General features: G+C 44.8%; 2 protein-coding genes across 2 annotated transcripts in view; one reads left to right on the top strand and one right to left on the bottom strand.

Annotated features, from left to right (window-relative positions):
• The window catches only part of KMT2C (lysine (K)-specific methyltransferase 2C), a 155,141-nt gene extending 143,896 nt beyond the window's left edge, over window positions 1–11,245 (top strand). Inside the window, exons 48-58 of the mRNA XM_009886782.1 lie at window positions 171–423; window positions 1,014–1,153; window positions 2,156–2,260; window positions 4,052–5,171; window positions 6,603–6,739; window positions 6,907–7,049; window positions 7,313–7,481; window positions 8,387–8,503; window positions 9,141–9,214; window positions 9,623–9,731; window positions 9,992–11,245. Of these exons, the coding sequence (XP_009885084.1) occupies window positions 171–423; window positions 1,014–1,153; window positions 2,156–2,260; window positions 4,052–5,171; window positions 6,603–6,739; window positions 6,907–7,049; window positions 7,313–7,481; window positions 8,387–8,503; window positions 9,141–9,214; window positions 9,623–9,731; window positions 9,992–10,084 (2,460 nt within the window). The 3' untranslated portion in view covers window positions 10,085–11,245. The remainder of the gene's footprint in view (window positions 1–170; window positions 424–1,013; window positions 1,154–2,155; window positions 2,261–4,051; window positions 5,172–6,602; window positions 6,740–6,906; window positions 7,050–7,312; window positions 7,482–8,386; window positions 8,504–9,140; window positions 9,215–9,622; window positions 9,732–9,991) is intronic.
• Window positions 11,246–15,867: 4,622 nt separating this feature from the next.
• The window catches only part of GALNT11 (polypeptide N-acetylgalactosaminyltransferase 11), a 38,783-nt gene continuing 30,919 nt past the window's right edge, over window positions 15,868–23,731 (bottom strand). The window contains exons 10-11 of the mRNA XM_009886770.1: window positions 18,305–18,442; window positions 15,868–16,055 (exon numbers count right to left, since the gene is read on the bottom strand). Coding sequence (XP_009885072.1) covers window positions 15,924–16,055; window positions 18,305–18,442 — 270 coding nt within the window. The 3' untranslated portion in view covers window positions 15,868–15,923. The remainder of the gene's footprint in view (window positions 16,056–18,304; window positions 18,443–23,731) is intronic.

The following is a 23,731-nucleotide window of genomic DNA, read 5'->3' as shown; positions in this document are numbered from 1 at the left end:
GTTACATATATGAAATAAACCAGTAGTTAATATATTTTATATATACAAATCTGAAGCGGTTATACTATAGTATAATAAAGCAGCTGTTTTAATCTTCTAATAATTTATATTATTGCTGTCTTACTGCCTGTCTGATGAAAACAAAGGTATGTTTTTATTATTGTTTTTAGAACATTAGTAGCGTTGTAGCGGCATTCTCCAACCTGCTTCACGTCAGAATTCCCAACAGTTATGAGGTTAGTAATGCTCCAGACGTCCCATCCTCCATGGCAGCTGCCAACAGTCACAGAGTGAACACGTCTATGGAGTACAGACCACACTTACTGCTTCAGGGTCCTCAGGCAGGATCCATGGGACCTGCCAGGATTGTGGGGTCTTACGGACTGAAACAACCTAATGTGCCATTTCCTGCAAACAGCAATGGTGAGTAGGCATTCATTCTTTTAAGTTTTCAGTACCAAAATTTTAACTGAGTCAGTATTAAGGCATTTCAGCCTCATAAATTCATGCTCTAGAATTAAATAACTGATTTTTGTTCTAAATATTCTTATGTGGTCAGTATGTGTGAACCTGCTCCTGATATTAACCATAAATGAATAGGTCTGATCCATTTCTGATTTCTGTTACGTTATCTATGTCACTGTCAGTGAGGTATTTTTTCCAGTAATCCCCAACTTTGCTAGGTTTTTTTGTCCCGTCTGATTGTAAATCCATCATTCAGAAAGATTGTTCCTCTGCTGGAAAACTTGACACAATTGTTAAAGCATGTATTCCTATGTTGGTTTCATTATTCATTTCTTACACAAGAACGTATTTTTGCCTTGTTTGCACAGTTGGTTTTGGGCTAGATTAAACAATTTCCCCATCAGGATGATGTTTAGTTTAGTTTAGTGCTTGCTTTCCATGCCCTGGCCAGGAGGATGCTACACCTCTGGACCACTGAAGAATACTGTGACTTCTCATAAATGTGGTTTAATCTGATACAGCTTCTAACAGACTTCTCTATTTTCTAGGCGTAGCTGGCTATAAGGATCACGGTCAGAATATTGCAGAAGGCTCAGCATTGAGACCTCGATGGTGCTCTCATTGCAAAGTTGTGGTTCTTGGTAGCGGTGTGCGGAAGTCCTTCAAAGACCTGCCTTTCCTTAAACAGGTACTGCAGTGGAAGTATGGTTTCTTGTGTGTGATGGTCAATGAGCAAACAAAGGTGAGGCAGAGACTACCACTTGTCATGCAAGCTGATACCACTTCCAAGTTTCTTTGTCATCTCCCTTCTATGTGTCCTGTTTCAGGATGGGACACTGAAGCACATTGGTAGTAGAAATGAGAAATGTCAAAGTTGTTACTTCCATAAAAAGAATTTCAGTAAATACGGCAGCTTCCTGAATTCTGCTGCTGACCTCCTTCCATGACCGCTGCAGGGACCTTAGTTCAAAAGGAGCCTATTTGTCAGGCAGCACCGTATCGTCATGTCAGAAAGTACTAGAAGAGCAAAAATACTGAAACTGTTTTGAGCAGGAGTCAGATTTCCATCTCAGTTGTTTTGTATTTTACATTGTTTCTTGTGGAAACGCTATCCCAAGCTGCTCCTTATGGCTGTCCGCAAGTACGGAGTATTTGCACTGGGAACTGTCACTCAAAAAAGTACCATTGCTCTTTGTTTGAATGAGATTGAGATAATTATGCAACAGAGATATATCGTCAAAATTTATATACAAAAGTAATGGGTTCGTGTAGTCAGAGAAGCACTGAATTCCCAGTAATGTTTGGCAGATGGATCAGTAGATAAAACAGTATGATCTGTCTTTGATTAGGTTGAAATGAGACGTTCTTTTGCTCTCTAAAGGTACAAGAAAATAGATTGTACTTTGCAAGTATGCCTATGGAGCAGATGGGTGCATGGTATAGAATGCTTTATTTTGATTGTTAAACTTCTGTTAAAGGCAAGAAGTGCTGGAGCACAAGGTTGTAGGTGGTGGTAACGTTAGATCTGTCAAATAATCAAGTATTTATATCACAGTGTCGCTCATTATTTCACAAATGTTCTACAAATAAAGAGTTTCTGGCCAGATTGGAAGACTTGTTTCATGATATTTATTATGTGAAGAATGGTATTAAAATGCACTTCTGATAATCCTCCGTGTTTGATTCCCAGGATTCCCAAGAAGGCTCTGATAAAATGAAGGACATCGTATTCTGTAGCAACAACTGCTTTCTTCTTTATTCAGCAGCTGTGCAAGCAAAAACCTCAGAGAACAAAGTAAGTATCGACTGCTGGCAGACCCTGGTAAGCAGAAATTATGACACCTATTTTTTGAAGACAGAAATGAAGGGGGGACAGGCGGGAGTTTGCACTTTGCTTTAGAAGTTTAGAAATGAATTGTTCTATATTCGGCCGTTGAGATTCTGAACCAGCAGCATGAAGTTAAATTCGTATTTGCAGAACTTTCTGTCTGACAGAGATGCATGGCCGAACAGTAGTAATTTAACTTCTCTGGGCTTCTCTGTGAAACCATAGATACATCTTTAAGGGCTATTTTCTGCATTGTGATTTGGCTTCTACAGTAAAAAACCATACAACCATGCAAATAATAGCTGAACAGCAAGTTTGCAAATAGACTTTTATTTGTTCGATGTAACTGGAAAAATAATCTTACTCAGTTACTTTATTTGGGCAAAGTAACCATTTTAAAGCCCTAATTACCAAAACTTTATTAAAGAGCCTGCTAACTGGCAGCGACGAGGAAAAAGAAGTTGCAATTCCTGGGGAAAAAATGTTTTAAGAAGCTTGTTCCATTTCAAGTGGAATTAGGCCAGGGTTTTTCTCGGGTGGTCCCGGCTGCTGTGCTGTGGTTCTCCAGCTCCGGGCACTGCTGGGATGCACACCACCTCCGAGGAACGCAGTGCTGCCGCGCAGGGCATTGGTTCTTGCTATGTCCAGGTTCATTCTGTTTCAAGGGAAGATAAATTTATCTCTCCTCATTTAATCATTAAAATAGAATAGTCTTCATTCAAGACTAAATGATCCTGATAAGTTTATTTGCTCTTTGATAAAACTTTTTGAGTACTTCTTGTTGGTTTCTACTTTTACCTGTTTTCCCCTAAAGCAGTGGACAGAATGGGCCATGTGCTTTAATCATTACCTAATTCACATCTTCTCATAGTGCTATATTTACTGTAGAATATGCAGCTTTCTTTCAAACGCATCCTTCTTATTTTTCCAGAAATAAAAAAAGAAAACTGGAAGAGAAGATAAATGTGTTTACATCCTCATCCTTTTAGTGTCCCGTGTAGCTCATTTTCACTAGTATTTAAACAGGGTAACATTTCTGCACAAGTGCATCAGCATGCACATAATTAAGTTAATTAAATGTCATGTTCAGCCTCTTGATCCCTTCATTTACTCTTTCAAGATTAATCATGCAAGCCACATTAAGCGCTTTTTAATCTAAACTTCCTTTGTTGTTCTTGTTTTCTCTCCCTTTTCTTTTTAACAAATCTCTGTGGGTTTAATTCTTGTTTACTCTGAGTGAATAGTTAAGTCCTCAAGGTGTATGACTAATCTGCAGCCCTGCAGGAATTTCCTCCTTACTTGTTTCCAGGAAAAATATGTGGCATTAATTCCAAATCTTCCCCGTCTACCAAATAACGAGATGCTTACTCTCTAAAGTAATTCTGTGACCCATATTTTAAGATTATTTTGTGTTGTTACAAAACTTTCTATAAATACATAAGAACAAAATCTGTCAGTTAGCTCGTCTAGGGCAATCGATGAGTTTTTCATTCAAAACCCCGGGACAAAGGATTATTTGTGTTTCCCCTTCTGTGTTAAAGGGCACCATGTTCTAGGTTGACTGGGAGAACTTTTTTTGCTCTGTATCTCGGCGTAAGCTGTGATGACACGCGTCGGGGTAATTTCCGTCTTTCTCTGTTGCTGCATCATGATTTTTTGTGTAGCCTCTTCAGCTCTGACCTGGCAGTGTTTTCAAGAGACATTTAATGATTAATGGTTTGGGATTTATTTCTTAAGAGTTTTCTGTTGGTTTATCAGGAATCAGTTCCGTCTTTGCCGCAGTCGCCGATGAAAGACAGGCCGCCTAAAGCATTCCATCAGTACAGCAACAACATCTCCACGCTGGACGTCCACTGTCTGCCTCAGTTGCAGGAGAAAGTTTCTCCCCCGTCATCACCCCCCATCATGTTCCCCCCTGCGTTTGAAGCAGCCAAGGTAGAGGCGAAACCCGATGAGCTTAAGGTAACGGTGAAGCTAAAACCTAGGTTAAAAGCAATACACGGTAGTCTTGACGACTGTCGGCCTCCAAGTAAGAAATGGAAAGGTATGAAATGGAAGAAGTGGAGCATTCAGATCGTGATTCCTAAAGGATCATTCAAATCTCCTTGCGAAGAAGAAATAGATGAATTTCTTAAAAAACTGGGCACAACCCTTAAACCAGATCCTGTGCCTAAAGACTATAGGAAATGTTGCTTCTGTCACGAGGAAGGTGATGGATTAACTGATGGACCAGCAAGGCTTCTTAACCTGGATTTAGACCTTTGGGTCCATTTGAACTGTGCTCTTTGGTCTACAGAAGTCTACGAGACACAAGCTGGTGCCTTAATAAATGTGGAACTAGCACTGCGGAGAGGCTTGCAAATGAAATGCATGTTTTGTCACAAAATGGGTGCCACCAGCGGTTGTCACAGGTTAAGGTGCACCAATATTTATCACTTTACCTGTGCCATTAAAGCACAATGTATGTTTTTTAAAGACAAGACCATGCTTTGCCCCATGCACAAACCAAAGGGAACTCATGAGCAAGAGCTTAGTTACTTTGCAGTCTTCAGGAGGGTCTACGTTCAGCGGGACGAAGTGCGGCAGATCGCCAGCATCGTTCAGCGAGGAGAACGTGACCACACTTTCCGCGTGGGAAGCCTGATTTTCCATGCAGTTGGTCAGCTGCTGCCACAGCAGATGCAGGCCTTCCACTCCTCAAAGGCCCTCTTCCCCGTGGGTTACGAGGCCAGCCGGTTGTACTGGAGCATGAGATACGCAAACAGACGCTGTCGCTATCTCTGTTCGATTGAGGAGAAGGACGGGCTCCCGTTATTTGTCATCAAGGTTGTGGAGCAAGGCCATGAAGATCTGGTCCTTACTGACACAACACCAAAAGGTAAATTTTGTGAACGAAGGTTGTGACTTCAATGGTTCTGATGTTTGTTTTGTTACTACTTATCAGATATGATCGATGTTTCAAATGACATGTTGCAGGCACTGTTCTAATGTAATGCTTATAGTGAGCTTCCAGGGCCCGTTTTTACTGTCATGCTATGAAGACTGAGCACACCTTTGAAGAACCTTCTAGAATCATAGAATCGTAGAATGGTTTAGGTTGGAAGGGATCTTGAAGATCATCGAGTTCCAACCCCCTCCCATGGGCAGGCACACTTTCCACTAGACCAGGTTGCTCACAGCCCCATCCAGCCTGGCCTTGAACACCTCCAGGGATGGGGCAGCCAAAACTTCCCTGGGCAACCTGGGCCAGTGTCTCACCACCCTCAGAGTGAAGAATTTCTTCCTAATATTTAATTTAAACCTACCCTCTTCCAGTTTAAAGCCATTCCCCCTCGTCCTATCGCTACATGCCCCAGTAAAAAGTCCCTCCCCAGCTCTCCTGTAGCCCCTTTAGGTACTGGAAGGCCGCAATAAGATCTCCCCGGAGCCTTCTCTTCTCCAGGCTGAACAACCCCATCTCTCTCAGCCTCTCCTCATAGGAGAGGTGCTCCAGCCCTCGGATCATCTTGGTGACCCTCCTCTGGACCTGCTCCAACAGCAATTAAGAAGACCTGTTACAAGTTCACAGAGGAGACCCAACATTGAGTATTGAAAATGAATTAAAATAGGAGGCATGTCAGTGTAGGTTTCCTTTCATGAAGAGTGACTTTGTTTAAATGCAATGTCATTACTCAGTCATCTTCCAGTCAGCTGTGCTGAAGTTGGTAGGCAATACAAAGAGAGCAGAGCGGACCACGCGGTTGCCAGGGCGGGTAACGTTGTCTCTGGCAGGGTGAAGAGTACACGAGACCATAACCGTATGGGCAGGTCTTAGGAACATGGCACAGGAACGGGCACGTGGCCAGCGGCGCTCTGGGTCCTAACCCCTCAGCCTCGCTCTGCCCAGTCCAACCAGTGCCTAGAGGATTAGCCACGTACAATGGAGAGCTGACTATAATCAATCAACGGAAATAGAATATATAGTTTATTTTCAGAATCTTCTACTTTATGCAGGTTTTCTCAGCAGAATCTGTCTATTTCGTTGTTGTCAGAGAACTGAAAGTTTCCGTGCTGCTCCATGCCCAAGAATCAAGGGCGCGGTAGAAATGTCCTGCGTGTTAGGGTTTCGTTCGGGACAAAATAGCAACTTTCCAAATGATTCTCCGCTTTGCTTTTTAAGCACCAGCCTGTTTGTGTGTGCAACCAAGGACAAAATGCTTTTTCAGTATTGGTTTCTGGTTCCTGATACCCTCAGGCATTCGTTGTAAAACCAGTGCGATAGGCTTTTATTTTTTTGATCACTGTAATTCTTTCCCGTATGGTTGTGTAGGTGTGTGGGATAAAATCTTGGAGCCCGTTGCTTCTGTTAGAAAAGAATCTGAAATGCTCCAGCTGTTTCCCGGCTATTTGAAGGGTGAAGACCTCTTTGGTTTGACAGTCTCTGCAGTGGCCAGGATTGCCGAATCGGTGAGTCTTCGCCATCCTGGATCTTGCTGGATCACCCCAAATTTTCGGGTATCTCATATACACATGAGAAGGGGAACAGGACGCAGCGTGGAAAAGTAAATATTTTGTTACGCACGATTAACGTATAATTACTTGGATTTTTTGTCTTTTTCTCTGTTTTATTGCAGCTGCCAGGGGTTGAGGCCTGCGAGAACTACACTTTCCGCTATGGCCGAAACCCCTTAATGGAACTCCCTCTTGCCATCAACCCCACGGGCTGTGCCCGTGCCGAGCCTAAAATGAGTACCCATGTCAAGAGGTTTGTGTTAAGGTATTTTGTTTTAATTTCACATAGTACAGCCCAGGGTTTATAGGCTGCTTAGGGTTATTTGTGCTTTCGTCTGCTGCTTACAAACCCTGTCGTCTTTGGCTGTGTATGTGCATGCCCCGAGCAGAGGAATTGCTTTGTGTCTATGCTAGCTGGCTTTAAGTGTCTGTACGTCTCAGAGGATTTTTATTGGGTTTTGGGGCTGTTTTCGGAGAAATCTTCAGTTTGTCTTGTATTCTTTCCTGTTATATGCCCAATTCCTACAGGCCTCACACCTTGAATAGCACCAGCACATCGAAGTCATTTCAGAGCACAGTTACGGGAGAACTGAACGCGCCTTACAGTAAGCAGTTCGTCCATTCCAAGTCCTCTCAGTACCGCAAAATGAAAACCGAATGGAAGTCCAACGTGTATCTAGCTCGCTCTCGTATTCAGGTCAGTTCTCATTTAGGAAATCTATATTTTTAAAAATTGCTTATACTTTTATGTATATTTTTTTTATATTTCATATAAATTTAATATTTTAATATATTTTACATCGAAGTTTTATATTGAAAAATTGAAGCTACGGCTATTGCAAAATTCCTTCAAGTCTCATCCCAAAATTGGCCATTTTTACGTGGCGAATGACTTCCACAGATTTATCTTAAGTAAGATTTCTTTCTAATTATTGTAAATATCTCAAAAATTCATTTGTTACAGTCGTCTTGGATAAAGGTTTCTTTCAGGTTTGGCGGGGGGTTAGCATATTTTTCAAAAACTTAGTAAAACTTCATAAAACCACAAATATACAGTGGAAGTATGACATGCTCAGAGAAGCCGAGTAAAGCGGCTTGCGACCAGCATGGAGAGTTCAGTACTTGTTTGCGTTCATCGTAAGAAGAAATTTGTTGCTCTACGTACTTCTGTTGGTGGTTTGCTCCACGGACTATTTTGCAGCAGCTTTGTAACGAATCTCGCTGTGTGTGAACACAGTTGTTATTTATTTTAGGTTGGACTGAACTGTGCTGCTCTGTTCCTATTGGGTTTCTCCGTTGTAGTAAGGCCCGTTTTGTTCTTCAGTGAATTTACACTCTTTACCCAGTGTGATGTCAGAGCTGTCAGAGCAGCTTTCCCACCAGACAGAAGCCAAGTACATCTTCTCGCTTCTCGGAAACTGAACGTCAGGCGGGTGCTGCATCTGGGCTGGTACATCAGTGGCTGATGTGCGCTGCTCTGTTCTGTCTGCGTCGTTCACTTTTCACGTGTTTTTCTGCAGGAACGGTTTTGGGGCACAGTGAGGAATGCAGTGAAAATGTAAATTAATTACAGAATTGTAAATCATAACATACTTTTTGCAGGGCCTGGGCTTATATGCTGCTAGAGACATTGAAAAGCACACTATGGTCATTGAATATATCGGAACTATTATCCGGAATGAGGTAGCAAACAGGAAAGAGAAGCTTTATGAATCTCAGGTACGGGTGGTGTTTGTTGACTGTTTCTTTCTCCCTTCAAATGTTCATACAACAAAACAAACGCTGTTCTTCTAGTTGATGAATTCACATCCCCCATTTCTGTTTCCTGCTGTGCTATAAGTGCAATAGGTTAAAAATATAACCAGAGGCGTCTACAGTGTTTCTTGTCACAGGATCAGAGTATTTAAATGTTTAATAAATCTCACAGCTCCCTGGCCAGGCAGGTAACACACATCCTCTGTCCCGGAGGACAAAGAGAGTTCTGACAGAGATGTCAGGACCTCAATTTTTAATGAGAACTTCTTCAAATTTTAAGCAACTTCCTTTGTGTAACTCAGTGCTATTGTAACCATTAGCACGTGTTTGTGAAGCACGGCAGGGGCCCAGAGGAGAAGCCCTACAGAAGCTATTAGGGAAATATTAATTCGCCCGGATCTGGGTTTCTGCCCCATCCATTCCCCCACAAACCAGGGAGGGTCGGGGCAGCGTGTGACTCGCGCTTCCACCCGGCGCCAGGGGCAGAGTCTGGTCCTGGCTGCAGGAGGACACTCAGACGTAGTCCACGCTGCTGCTGCGTTTTAAACGTTGACAGTTACGTGAAATCCACAAGAGTCTCTTTTCCAATTCTGTTTTCCAGAATCGCGGCGTGTACATGTTCCGCATTGACAATGACCACGTCATCGATGCCACGCTGACGGGAGGCCCTGCGAGGTGGGTGGCTCTGCAGAGATCTCTGATGTCCTTCTGGGGCCTCAGCCCTGTCCCTGCCCGGGGGCTGTGTGTCAGGGACACAAGTTTGTGGCTTTCTCAATGGTTTTTATTCTCCAAGCTGGTACATTCAGTCTTTGGACTATTCTGCTGAAATAATGTCTTCTTTTTCATTAGCTTTGCTCATCTTTGATTATGTTTCGCGGCAGCTATGAAGAAAGAATAGAATTTTTTTTAACGTTTGATTTTTTTTGACATTTTCTAGGTAAAGAAACAAGTACAAAGTAATGTAATTATATCTGGAATGTCAGTGAGCCCCTGAAGCTGAGGTCATTCTAAGGTTTGGTTTAGATTTGCCTCAAGGGATGCATTTCCTTAAAAGGTTACCTTGTTCAAACTCTGTTTTCGTAGGTACATCAACCATTCGTGCGCACCGAATTGCGTGGCTGAGGTGGTGACTTTTGAGAGAGGACACAAAATTATCATTAGCTCCAGCAGGAGAATCCAGAAGGGGGAGGAGGTATGGCGCTCTCGTTGGGTTTTGCTTCATTCTTGCTGCTCGCATTCATTTCTAGATCCTTCCGTGATTCCGGCGGTCAGGAGCACACCTTGTTTGTGCTGGGGTGGGGGAGAGCGGCCTTTTCCTTCCCCTCTTCCCTTCCAAACCGCGCCATCCCCACCAGTGCAGCCTCCGGCGTGTTTTGCTCTTTAACCTGTAAGTACAAGCCGTGACAAACCCCGCTTGTTCCATCACCATTCTCCCGCCTCTTCTTCTTCCAGCTGTGCTATGACTATAAGTTTGATTTTGAAGATGACCAGCACAAGATTCCATGTCACTGTGGAGCTGTAAACTGCCGAAAGTGGATGAACTAGAATGCATTCCTTGCTGTCTTTGAGGGTTGCTTGTCCCTAGGAAGAAGTGATTCACGTTTTGATTTTGTCGACAGAAAATTGTTGCCTTTTTGAAGGGGAGAAAAAAAAAAAAATCACTTCTGGAAGTACGGATTTCTACTCAAGTATTTCAAAAGGAAAAAAAAAACACCAAACAAGCACCAGAAGCAAGCCGGCAAAATCCGAAGCAAACTTTCCAGACACATGGAGGTTAAACTGAATTAACAGAATGGTCCAGCACTTTTGTTTTTGAGCTCACTAAGGAGAAACTGTGTAACTTGGGCAAAGAACCGATGGCCGACCTGCGGGCGTGCAGGTGGGCATCTATGAATGTAAGACTGAAATCACCAGCGAAAGGGAGAAGTCCAAAGTGCTGGCCACAGCCTTATTTGATAAAGGGGCAGGCCCTCTAATTAAAGAAAAATTTTAAATAAAAGTAGACACCACTGAACAAGGAATGTACTGAAACGACTTCCTTAGGGATAGAGCTAAGGGAAAAAATAACTTGCACTAAAATACATTTAAATACTTGATTCCATGAGTCAGTTTATTGTAGTTTTTGATTTCTGTAAAATAAGAGAACCTTTTTGTATTTATTATTGAATAAGTGAATGAAGCTATTTTTAAAAAGAAAGTTAGAAGAAAGCCAAGCTGCTGCTGTTACCTGCAGAACTAACAAACTCTGTTACTTTGTACAAAAGTGTAAATATTTTGAGAAAAAAAAATACAGTATAAAAATAGTTATTGACCAAATGCTACCAGACTCTGCAGCAGTTCGGGTGCTTATTATAAAACGTCAATAGGGATGTTACAATATGAGCTCATGTATTAACAGACACGTGGCTACAATTACGGAATAACCAAAATCTCAGTTTAAAGAGAGCGGGGTTTTTTATGTTTCAAGCAGTCTCAACTGTGGTCTTACGAGAATTTTTTTAAGTAAACCTTAAGCCTGGTAAGGGCGTGTATATTACAACTCTGACTTTTGTAGATGTTTGGGTAATTTAGATTAATTTTATTTGTATTATATTGTTGCATCCCTATTTCTTAAGTCAGGTTTTTTGTGCTTACAATTTGTGATAACTGTGAATAACTGCTAAAACCACCCAAAATAGAGGCTGGACATCGTTTTTTCTTCAGCAAAAGTAGTCGAGATTAGGTGAGCGTTCGGCCGGCATTAAACCATGTAAACAGCATAGAATCATGTAGTGGGAGCTTAAGTCTGATATGATACGCTATGCTACGCTGCGCTATGGTATGGTATGGTATGGTATGGTATGGTATGGTATGATGATGATAGCCTTCGTAAAAGGAAAACACGGAAAAAAAAAAAATTAGATGTAACATGCAGCTGCAGGACTCTGGCAATAGGGGTTTGGAAAATGTAATTTAAAGATGTGTTTGTATGGATTGTTTTTTGTTTACATTTCTTTAAAAAAAAATAAAACACTGTTTTGTGTTTGCTTGTAGAAATTTAATCAGCATTTTGAACCAGGTTAGCTTTTTATTTTGTACTTAAAATTCTGGTACTGACACTTCACAGGCTAAATATAAAAAAAAAAATGAAGTTTTTTTTTTTTGTGTGCACAATTAAAGTGGACTGTAAACTGTTGGTATATTCAGTAATACAGTTCTGAACTTGTAATGTATATGGCATGATGTATTTTTATCTTACAGAATAAATCAATTGTATATATTTTTCTCTTGATAAATAGCTGTATGAAATTGTTTCTTGAATATTTTTCTTCTCTTGTACAATATTCCAACATCCTACCAGTATTTGTCCTACAGTTTTTTCTGTTCTGTATAATAGTATCTAATGTTGGCAAAAAAAAAAAGAAAAACACCACAAAAAAAAGAATTTTTTGAAGTATACAGAGTGTTATGGGTTTTGGAATTTGTGGAAACAGATTTAGAAGATCAGCATTTACAAATAAAAATATTTTACATCTATAAATTATATCCTCCTGTTTTCATTTGGGGTGTCTGGTTTCTCCTTCTTTCAGGATCTCGGTGTCTGCTGCCATCAGCTCTTCTCCAGCGCAGCCCTGAATTTTACATGGCGCTGCCGAGTCCCGAGCACCCGCCAGATACCATTCCCTGCAACCAGGGCTTCCCCAGAAAACCTGCAAAAAAAAAAAGAGGAACTACTCTCTTCTGCTTGTACTGGTTTTGGCTGGGATGGAGCTAATTTTCTTCACAGTAGCTGGCAGGGAGCCGGGCTCTGGAGTTGTGAGCAAAGCAGTGTTGACAACACGGGGATGTTTTGAGCGGCGCTCACACACAGTCAGGGCCTTTGCTGCTCCTCACGCCCCTCCGTGGGCGAGCGGGCTGGGGTGGGCCAGGAGCCGGCAGGGGACGCCGCCAGGACAGCTGTCCCCAGCCGACCAAAGGGACATCCCACACGGTATGTTGTCACACTCAGCATGTAAATCTGGGGAAGAAGGGGGAAGGGGGAAGGACGTTTGGAGTGATGGCGTTTGTCACTGTTACGTGTGATGGAGCCCTGCTTGCCTGGAGACAGCTGAACGCCTGCCGGTGGGCAGTGGTGAATGAAGTCCTCGTTTTGCTTTGCTCGCACACGGCTTTTGCTTTACTTACTAAACTCTCTTTATCTCAATGCACGGGGCTTTTTTTGCTTTCACCCCCTGCTCCTCTCCCCATCCTGCTGGGTGGGGTCAAGCCATGACACTGCCTGACACCGGAGACATATCGGCACAGCCGTGGCTCAGCACGAGTGCCCACCTTGGCCCTGGCACGGGTCAGCGCAGCTGGGGCAACTGCAGAAACACGAGAGAAGCACGGCATGAAGCAAAGCCGATCTCAGCATCTGGCCGTCAGCCACAGTCACGACAAACTCCATGACTCATCAAGAAGGAAACCTTTGACACAAACAATCAGTCCCAGGCGCAGTTTCTTTACCAATAATAAATATCTCAGTATGACAATGGGAAAAGGAGTGCTGCAACAGCACCTAACCCTGCATAAGGCTTTTCCTTCTATGCTTCCTCTTCAGCCAAATGCCCGAGGATCAGCTGTGAGGGGTCACTCAAATATGGGACTAAAACAATGAATTTCCACCTCCGCGCAGGCAGCCCATGCAGGGCTTAGCTGAGAGCCCGCACTGCTCCGGGACTGGCTGCTCACAGACCAGACTAATAACCCTCGCTTGGTCAAATTCTGTGTGCGATGGCCTGGCTGTGCGGCTGCAGCGCTGAACAAATACCGCCAAAAAAAATCTTTCACTGCAGAAACAACGGCCACCATCCAAAATGCTGTCACCTCCGTCTGTTCCTGGAAACCAGGATGGTCCCCGAGCTCCTGGCAGTGGCTGGGCGTGCGGAGGAGGGCTCAGCCCACCCCCATGAACGCTGGTTGCAGCCGCCGGCCCAGGCATGCAGCGCTGCAAACCCAGCTAGTGCTAATTTAATAAAAAAAGAAAAAAAGAAAAAAAAAGCATATTATTTATATAAGAATGAGGGAGAATATTTACCTTCCTTATATCAAGGAACAATGCAGCTGCAACTTGGTGGTCCATCAAGTCTACACTCCTGTCAATTAGTGCACGCTTAAAGACCACACGTGTTGAGCTGGTTTTGACCAGCAGCCTCCAAATTTCCTCATCGGGAGCAAAAGGTCAAAAATTCTCTGTGGCAACAGCCTCAGACCATGAATAAAGCAAGCTTCTGCTTCGCCTGTTCGAGGATTTGTTTGGGTTTTGATTTTTTGTTATTTTTTTTTTAAGACAACATAAAGGCCCCAGGAAAAAAAAAGGCAGAGCACAGCTCGCGCTCAGCCCCAGAGCCAACGGCGCCGGCAGGACAGCCCCGCGCCCCGCTGGGAGCAGCTGCACCCACTGCTGCTGCTTCACACTTGCTCATGGGAGCACTCGGGGTTAATCACACAGCGTAAACGATGCTGCAGCCCATCCTTTCACCCCCAACAAGGACTGGAATTAATTCCATACACAACAGCCACCCCGGTGTCGGTGTCGCCCCGAGGAAGCAGGTCCTTGTGCAAGGACAGGCAGCACGGACCCGCTCGCGAGCTGTCGGCACAGCGTGCTGGTGGGGTTTACGTGGAGGCCGCCGTGAGCTGGCAGGGTGGGAGCCTGTCCCAGCCCCCGGGGCCGAGCAGCCCCATGTCGCCTGCAACAGCCTTTTGGGAACTGATTTCCAGACCCCGGGTGCCCCTGCAAGGGCCGCCGGCCCAGCGAGGTGCCTAGCACAGACACACAGCTGCTGAAGGGGGCAGGGGTTGGTTTTAGATTTATTTGGGTTTTGGTAGGAAGGAACTTGGCGTTTGCCTAACTTAATTATTCCCATTATAATGCTTCATCTGGACGAGCTTCCACGTCAGCCCACTGTTGTGGTTTAAAATTGAACCCTGCTTACCTGGTTCCTCCCTGCCCGTGACTCACTGCTTCCACGACTGCTGACCCAGGCGAGGAGCTGCGCAGCGACAAGGGACCTCTCTTACCTGCTCGTGTTCTTCCTCTCGCGCTCCTGCCCCTCAGGTGGTCACCCTGGCAGACAGCTGAAGGACCAAACGCAACCTGTCACAAGCGAATCTCTCCTCTCTGCGGGAAGGCGTGGGTCTAGAATTACTCCATCGTTATCATTATTTGCCTCACGCCAGCCAAAATGGCAATAACTGGATGCCGGAGTATTCGTGCAGTTGGAAAATGTTTCCACTGCCCAAACGAGAGGGTAAGGCTGTCCCGGCACCGCCAGCGTTTGAACTGCAGGCTTCCTGGGACAGCAGGTCACTGCGGCGCGAGCAACAAGGCCAACGTGGCTAAGAAAAAATACGCTGGGTAAGAACAGCTTTTTTTCTTCTGCAGCAGCTTCCACACACTGAAGAAGCAGCCGGGGCTGAGGCAGGAAGTCAAAGAAAGGTAAACAGTGAAATAAATGAACGTGGGAAGGGAAACCGAGAGGTGGAGAAAAAAAAAAAAAAAAAAACAGCCAAGAAATTATGTGTCAAACCTTCCAAGATGTGCGAGAGGGGGAAAGAACCGGCTGTCAAGGAAAGGGAGTGAAAACGAGGGAAGTCCCAAATTGTGCAAACATTAGTTTGCCTCAGTCTCTTAGTTGGTGCTTTCTGGTCCAATAGCTACAAAGAGTAAAGCCATACAGATTAATAAAAAAATGATACTTTATTTTAAATGCAGCTACTGTCACGAGTCATCAAAATAGACTTTGTAATAGTTACTTTGTTTTAAATATGAGGTGACGAATGACAGCTAAGAATTTAAACTACATGAAATGTCCTAAAATTGTAAATTAAGAGCTAAATTTAAATATTACAAATGACAATTTTCAGAAGAAAAAAAGGAATAAAAATATTTTCCAGAAAAAGTAAAATAATTTGGCCAATAAAACCATACTAAAAACGTAAATTAATGAGATACTGCACATGAAATATTTGAAGAGGACTGCTTTCTGCCATCGTCATTTAAAAGATTCACAAAGCTAAAATCTCACAATTTAAATTACGTTGCTCTAATAATTTCTCTTACTTGAAAACAGTTCAATAATCCAGGATAATCCAAGGAACCGCCGATAAATTGCACTTCTACCTGTTGTTCTGCAGTAGGGCTGCTGCTGTTAATGCTGCACCTGACCGGGAACCAGTGACCCCCCTGGACCTTCTCACGCACACAGCTCTTCGTAGCAGAGGATTTCTAAAGGGTCCTTGCAATGGTTGGGCCGGGTGAGCAGCTAAGGGCTCCTCGCAAAGCCCTCCAGAATGACTTAAAATCATGGCTGAAAGGGAGTCAGGTCTTGGCTTAACACTTCTCAGCCGCATCCTCGCTGTCTCAGCTCTCAAAATGCCACTGCTGAGGAAGGGACCCGTCACAGATGGCCATGGTCACGTACCCTTTGTGGCTAAGTGGATCTACCACCTTCATGCACTGCCCCACGGAGACCTGGTACAGGCGGTTGTTTTTCTAGAGGAGAAAGACAGATGGGATTTATTTATTAAAAATTCTGTTCTGCTCCAGTGTCAAACTGATGCCTAAGGGGAGGGGATGCTCCTTCCTGACAGATGAGCCTTTCAGCAGCCTCCATACCCACAGCAGCCACAGTTAAAAGCCAGAGCACAGCACATCCCATAACCACGTTCAGGCCTTGAAATGAAGGCTCTCACGCCTTTCAGGGACCCCGTTCTTACTTCCTTTATACCACAGTCTGTTAATGAGGTGGAGAGATGAGCAAGACCGTTCCCCAGCGCTCAGCAGAGAGGGAGCCCACAAAGCTACAGCGCAGCCCAGCCAGGTCCCTGCTCCGCACCCGGCCAAGCCCGAGCAACGTCGCTGCCCTCAGCACCCGCACGCCGGGGCGCTGCCACACAGGGTGACAGGCAGCTGTCACAGCGGGTCTCACCAACCAGGGCAAGGCCAGACCCTAGTCAAGTGTGAGCAGGAAACAGATCCTTCTCCTCATTTTCCCCCAGAGGACCCCGTCATCTCCCCCCACTAACAGCCTGTTGCAGCTGCTTTAGGCACTTTGGGGGCCCCTTTTCTGTCTGGGAAGGGCTCTCTGCACTGCCCCAGCAGCTCCCATGGGCAGCCACCTCCTGCTCTCCTGCATGGAGGGAGCAGGTACGTGAGAACAGCCGTGCCGGGCTCTGTGTCACTGCTTGTGGCCATAAGCAGATGTCCAGTGAAGCAGGAGAACGTGGCAAGAACACACAACGCTCCTCCAGAACACCCCAGCCCTGTCTCGCACTGTAACCAACAGCGCTTGGTCGGCCTGTCTCTCAGTGAATCACACAGCTAATATATTTCCCCTCCCTCTCATAAGTCTTCACTTCTCTGATCTAGAGTCCCAGCCTGCTCACATATTCCTCACGGAAAAGGTGTCCCACACCTTCAGTTTGCCCTGACACCCATATCTGAACCTCCTCCAGCCCTAATTTAGCCTGTCTGAGAGGAGGCCACCAGCACATGCAGTACAGGCAAAGTACAATGGCGTGATGACATTTTTCCGCTTTGGTTCCTATTCGTTTCCTAATCAATCATAATATTCGATTTACTTTCTTTTGTTGTTGATCATTAACAAGCACCAACCCGACACTGTTAGAGATCCACCTCCCGCACACCCAGTGGCACCGGCCGGCTCAAAGCCCAGATTCTCCACCACCACAGGTATCACCCGACAGTTATGTGCGTTGCATTTCAATGGCCATTCTGTTGTCTGTTCTCTGTCTTGTAAAATCTTTGTCCACTAACTCAGGCTGAAGGAACCCGGAATAGTCTCTCAGCAGCAGCAGAATTTTTTAGCTCACTACTCCCACTACCATTTGCAGCCGTGGCTGTGGCACTGCTGGTGCGAGCGTCAGGCACACACCCCCCTGGGCTCACACGGTGTCTGCCTCTGTATCTCCATACCACCCTGGACTGCAACAGCTTTCTGTGTTTGGCTGCACTTAGGAACTCGTGCTGCCAACAAGCAGTGTGGTATGACCCCACGGCAGTTTAGGCAGAGCTGTCCTGAAGCACTACAGGCAGTTCTGGCAGTGCCCTCCGCTTTGTTCAGCGATGTTTGTGCTACAGACTCACTGCTACGCCGAGGGCACGTGAGGGGGCAGCCTCCGAGTTAACACCCGGGAGCCAAATTTCATGTGTACGTAGCACTGGCTCAGTTTTGTGAAATCAGCCGCTCCAGACTCTGAGTGATTAACTAACACAATGCAATTATAGGGCAGAAGCAACTTCAAAAAATCTCCTCTGTCAGTGCTCAGCTCTGCCCTGTGCATCTTCAAGCACTAAGCAGAAACTGCCACATGGACTGCTCCCATCTCCCAGTCCTGCAAATACAACAAAGAGCTGTGGGGTGGATTTTGTTCTCTTTGGCACATCCCTGTGAGCTACAAGTGCTACGGGTGGCTGTCACAAGCAAACAGAAGGCTAAATAAAAAGCAAGCTACAGAAACCTTCCTGTGTTGCAAAGGAAAGGGCCTCCATGTCCCAGAGCTCAGCAAAAGTCTTATTCAGGATGAAATGCAGCCACCAAAGCCCGTGTCACTTTTGTAGGGGCTGCCTAGACCTACACCAGGCTTACTCCAGTACAACTGACTTGGTTCATCTGAGGTTTGGTCATCATCAAACTCAACCCTGATTTTCTGTTAGTGCTATTGTCGCTTACTGAGATATTAATTACAAGCAGTGTACTATATGCCAGCCCCTCCACTTACCCCAAAAGTCCACTGCTGTGAGCCGCCAGACCCGTGGCACTTCATGAGACGAGGTGGATCAGATGAGCGAGTTTCCGAAACATCCAAGCAAAGGAGATTATTTAAAATCAGCTCATGATCTTCATTATAAATCCAGACCTGAAAGAGAAGATAAAAGACGTTTATCCCAGTGTTTCAGGGCAGGTGCTCTGCATCTTTTGTTCAGCTATAGAGAAGTTGCTTTAGCATCTGGGTGTCAGAGATGCACCTTGCAACGCCCACTGCTTCTTTGCTGCCTTTTTTTCCAGCAACTGAAACACAGCTGCAGTACTCTGTTGTCTTCCCAACATCACACAGCTTTATCCCATGCAGAGGCACTAAAAGGACTGCTTATGATACTGCTCTGTAACTAGTGCTTCTAAAATTAAGCAGCCCCGATATGTTCCTCCTGCCCAGGCAGCCAGACAAGGTAACATGACAGGCAAGTGGTGGATCTCCAAGCAGGTGAGCAGCCGCTCTCTGAGCCAAGTCATTAAGCCGGGCAGTAAATCTCCTTATCCCAAGACAATCAGTCATGAAGGAGGCGCTGGTGGATTGCCTCAGCTCCATGTAGGGAGCCAGCATGTGGGCCACAGAGGGACACTGGATGACAGCAGGTGGCCCAAGAGCTGCAGGGAAGTAGCTTGGCAGACATGCAAGGCCAAAAGGTATCTCCAGTCTTCTTTGAAACTACTGCATTTGGCCATAAACACATACACATTTATTTAACATTGTGCTCTGGGCTCAGCTTGTAGATGCTGAATGATGAGAAACCAAAATCAGCTGTGTGAATTCTGGTGCCGGGTAGCGCACATTAGTCCCCACACTGGTCCCAAGGTCCTACTCCTTGCAGCTGGTGGCCTGGTGCTCAGAGATCTTTACTCAAGTTGATGACCACCAGCATCCAGGTGCTATCAAAACTTTCCATGCTGCTCTCCAGGGAGTGAGAAAAATTGCCGCTTTACCATTCCCATGCTGAAACTACAGGCTCCGTAACTGCTTTTGCTAGCTGTGCCGTGCTTGGAGGGACACCAGCCCTCCCACATCATATCTCCTTTGTTAAACTAACATGAAAATGTGTTGATCTGGACCTCAAGAACCTACATAATATCCTAGCAGCTCACACGGTGGCGAGAACTGAATTCAGCCCCTCTCTGGGTCCCACCTTTATCAAGCAAGAATGCATTGGTTCACACTTGCAGCTTCAACTGCATTTGGGTTCCTGAATTTACATGACATTAGAGGAGTTTTTCCTGTGATCACACTGAAAACCACTATCACCTCTAACAAGAAGCAAGGACACACTCAAGCTGTCAGTTTGTCCTCTCCTACATGCTACTTTAGCAGAAGCAGGTATTTTTACTGTTGGCATAAAAGAAGTGTCAGGCGCCTTCAGGCACTGCAGTTCATGCCCGTACCCTGCTGCCTCTCACTGGGCTGCCTACACCTTGCTTTGGAACAAGGCAGGTCTGGCACAGCTGAGGGTTCAGGGAAGCTGGACCATCAGCCTGGTCTAACTGCAGGAGCTGCTGGTCCTCACTCCCTCCTTCAGTGCCTTCAGGCCTGCAAAGCCCTGGGCCAAGATCAGTTAGGTGGAGGACCTGCAGCTCTCATAACCAACAGGAGACTGATCCCTATGCCAGAAAACAAAGAAATGAAGGAACCGTGGTGCGTGCAACTCAAAACATCCTGGGTTACACAGGGGTAGGGAAAAGGAGAAGAAAGCATAAGAAAACTGTAACTCTGCGATGCAGGGAAGATACTGAAACCAAACCTGAACGCGCAGCGTGCCCCTGCATTCACGCAGCACCTGGACGGTATCTCCCAGACTCTCTGGATGCTGAGCAGGCGACGGCATGGCTAGCCAGATCTCCTGCTCTGCTGCCGTCCCCAGACCTGATGGCAGGCTGGTGTGTAGAAGGAGCATCCCTGCTCCTCCACCTCACCTGCCAGCATCAACTCCCTTCCCCCTGACTTCTGCCCCCGGGAACATGAGGGAACTGCCCCTCATAACTGTACCAAAAGTACCTGTACCTACAGGCACTCTGAGTCCTTCTGGTGTGCTCTTCCTCCAGCCCTGTTTTGACTTGAGACAGCTCAATGTTGCAGTAACCATGCCTGCTGCGTGATTAATTTTTTTTTTCCACTAAGTCTGCATGAGTTTCACACTCGGAGTACAGAATATCAACTTCCAGGCAGAAGAGTCAGGCAAATAAACCAAATTCTGATTATTTTTTTTTTTTTGTCTGACAAAAGTAAAAACAGCCTTCTGGAGGGAGCTGTGATTCAGAACACCACCTCAGTTGGACGGCATGACTGAAAAGCACACGGCTCATGCATTATCACAGCGACTATAATACTACAGCAAAGGCCTCCTTTGAGGAAGCACAGGTATTACATTACAATTTGCCCTAACCTCAGGAGTCCTGTGCCTTCCAGCGTACTTTTTCTGCTTAAACCCTGTCATGAGAAAAAAAGCACGACAAGATTAAAGAGGAGGAGAGAATAGAGAAATAGCAGGACTTGCCAAAAGAGTGTTATTATTAAAAGAAGGACAACGATGGAGTCAAATCCAAACAACCGATGAAACTGGTAAGAATTGAGAAAGACGACTGCAGCGGCAGAGGGAGCAGACCTTTAATCAAAAGCTGAGTAACAGCAAAGAACACACAACAGTGGTTAAATTCAGTGTGATACTTCTCCAGAAAGGCTTATACATGACAGCCAGAATTAATTTAAAACTAATTAAGTGCTTGGTGTAGCAAACAAAGGGAAGAGGGAAAAAAATGCCCCAGTTCAGGACATATTATGGTTCCAAATTCAGATTAGAGTATCAGTATGAACTTGCAGATTATTAACAGATTCAAGCATGAGGAAAGCAAAGCCGCCCCATGTTTGGGCTTTTTTGTTATATAACTGCAAGCCTTCGCAGACTCCAAAATTTATTAACTACTTTGCTGCTGAAGACTGGAAAGATATTTAGCTTTTGTTGTTACAGGCTGTCAGGAGCAACAGCCCAGTACAGGAGGCGAACGCCTGCTGGCAGCCAGCACCACTGGTCTCTGGTCAACAAGGAGAATAAACTGCTCTCATTTTCTTTTTGTTCGTGGTTCAAGCATGATATCAAAGTCTATAACCAGTCAGGTGCCTGCCTAGGATTTGTATCTCAGTTCTGAGTGTTGTCTCGTTTTATCCTCCTTTGTATTTTCTACAAAAAAGAAAATTAATTTTTAAAATGGCATTTTTTTTTTTTTTAAAAAAGGTAACAGATGAGGTGCAGGATATTTTCATCATGCATCCACTTTTTAACACCTAGAAGAGCATCACTGTCAGATTTTGGTTTCTAAAAATAGACGTGCCCAGCTCCCGCCACAAAAGAAAGCAGCACTTCTAATTGCTGTCCTCCAGCAAAGACTAAGGACTGATCTGCTCCCCAGGTCTAGGGAAAAATCACTGACCATTTTCACTGAGACAAAGAAAAACACTGGGAATGCAATTAGAATAGAATTGTTTCTATTTTCAAATAAAACCTCAATAGCACATGTTATGGAAAAACCTCTCTCCATAATGAAAATGATCAAGTTTGGGGTTAAATAGATTTCATTTGGTGAATGCTGTAGGATCGGGCTTTCTAGCAGCTCTCTTCTCTTTTTTCCCGTCTCTCAAAAGAGGCAACATGGTAAGAGGAAAGGTGCAAAGACCCCTTCAGTCTTGGAGTACAGTTGCCCATTCAGCTACCACCTGACCCTTCTGAGGTCCTAGATGTCCCCTAGAGGTCCTCCCTCAAGCAAAGCACTTCAGATTTGGCAGTGCTCAGATGCCTGCCCAAGTCTCCCACCCATCAGAGTCAGTGCCTTCACCTTTGGCTACAGGGACACAGAGGTCCTGCTCATACTTTGCCACCCAGACCGTAGTAGCTGGTTCAACTTTCCCACAGTGGAAATGAGACCCACAGATCTGGGGTAAGCGTTCTCGCTGCTCAAAGCTGGTGTGTGTATATCCTTCTGGTCACCTACAGACAGATGTGTAGCACATGCTAGAGTAGCTCTCGTGGACAAAATAAAAGGGAGGAGATCCAAAGTACAAACTGTGTTAGTAGGAACTTTTGTGGAGGTTTGTTTGTTTTCTTGCTGTGGTGGGGGTTTTGTTTGGTTGTTTGCTTTTTATTTTGGTTTGTTTGTTGGTGGGGTGGGGTTTTTTTGTTTGTTTGGGGTTTTTTTGTTGGGTTTGTTGTTTTTTTTTTAAACACAGGTGTAGCTTCAAAAGAACTGGATTTTGAACTTAGTCACACCAAAAGGTAGTTCAGACTACAGATTTAAAACTGAGGTTTCCTAGGGCTTCTAGTACCTTCAGGATTTTACTTCACCCCCATATAACACAGACAAATCACCCAGCCTTCTCCTGGATTGATTGCTAAGACAACTTCACGAATGTCATTTACATACAGACAGGTAGCTAGAAACAGGGCTTCTTCTCAAACACAGCTTAATGAACAATTTCAGCAATGACTACAGTTTAACTCCGTGCAAGGACAGCAGTATGACATAACTGAAGACTGGATAGTGGAGCTTTTCTGTACTCATTTTACTAATATTTGGATTTCCTAACTGGTTTCAGGTTGCCACTGTTGGTAAAGGAGGAAGACTCTTCACTCACTACATAAACCCCTATATCCCAGTGATCCCCCTCTGGGATTTTTTTTTTACCATAATAAAGACATACGAGGCTGTGTTATTAAACCGTTTTTTTGTGTGTGCGAAAGATGAAATAATTCATACAGTGAGATTAGTTCATGTAAATTAGTTCAGCTAGCCAAACTGCTTCAGAGGAAATTCACGTGAGGAAGGGACTCAAATGGTGCCTCACTGTCTAGGAGGATAGTCCATACTATCATTTCCTTTTGAAACAAGGACTTAACTATACAGGATTTAGAGTCCAGTGTCAATACAGACAACTGTGTTAAAACAAAAACGTATCAGCTGACCTAGGGAAAAAAAAAAATAAATCTGTAGTAGATAGAAAATGTGAGCTCACTGTTCCCAGGGAATAAATATTTCAAAATGACATGAAATAAACCATGAAGCATCAGGCTACCCTTTGGCTTTCAGCGTGCTGTGGAGTGTAGTAAAAGGCATGGCTGGCCAACTGGCAAAGCTTTGTGGATATACACTCTTATTTGGTCTGCAAATTGCGTTAGCACTACAGGAATGCATTGAAAAATTTCAGTAAACACAAGACAGTAACTACTACAGAAACAGCCCTTTGTGCGAAAGAAAATCCCTGCCGTGAACCATGCCGACAGGAGAAGCATTCCAGTACTTTCATCAGTTACAATCTGCTGCCGAGATTGGCACTACTGTATTATTCAGTCAGACAGTTTTTAAAAGACAAAAATTCAGCTTAGGAGCA

Source organism: Charadrius vociferus, unplaced genomic scaffold (assembly GCF_000708025.1).
Source record: "Charadrius vociferus isolate BGI_N301 unplaced genomic scaffold, ASM70802v2 scaffold255, whole genome shotgun sequence".
NCBI classification, from domain to species: Eukaryota; Metazoa; Chordata; class Aves; order Charadriiformes; family Charadriidae; genus Charadrius; species Charadrius vociferus.
This window is presented reverse-complemented; position numbering and strand designations above follow the sequence as displayed.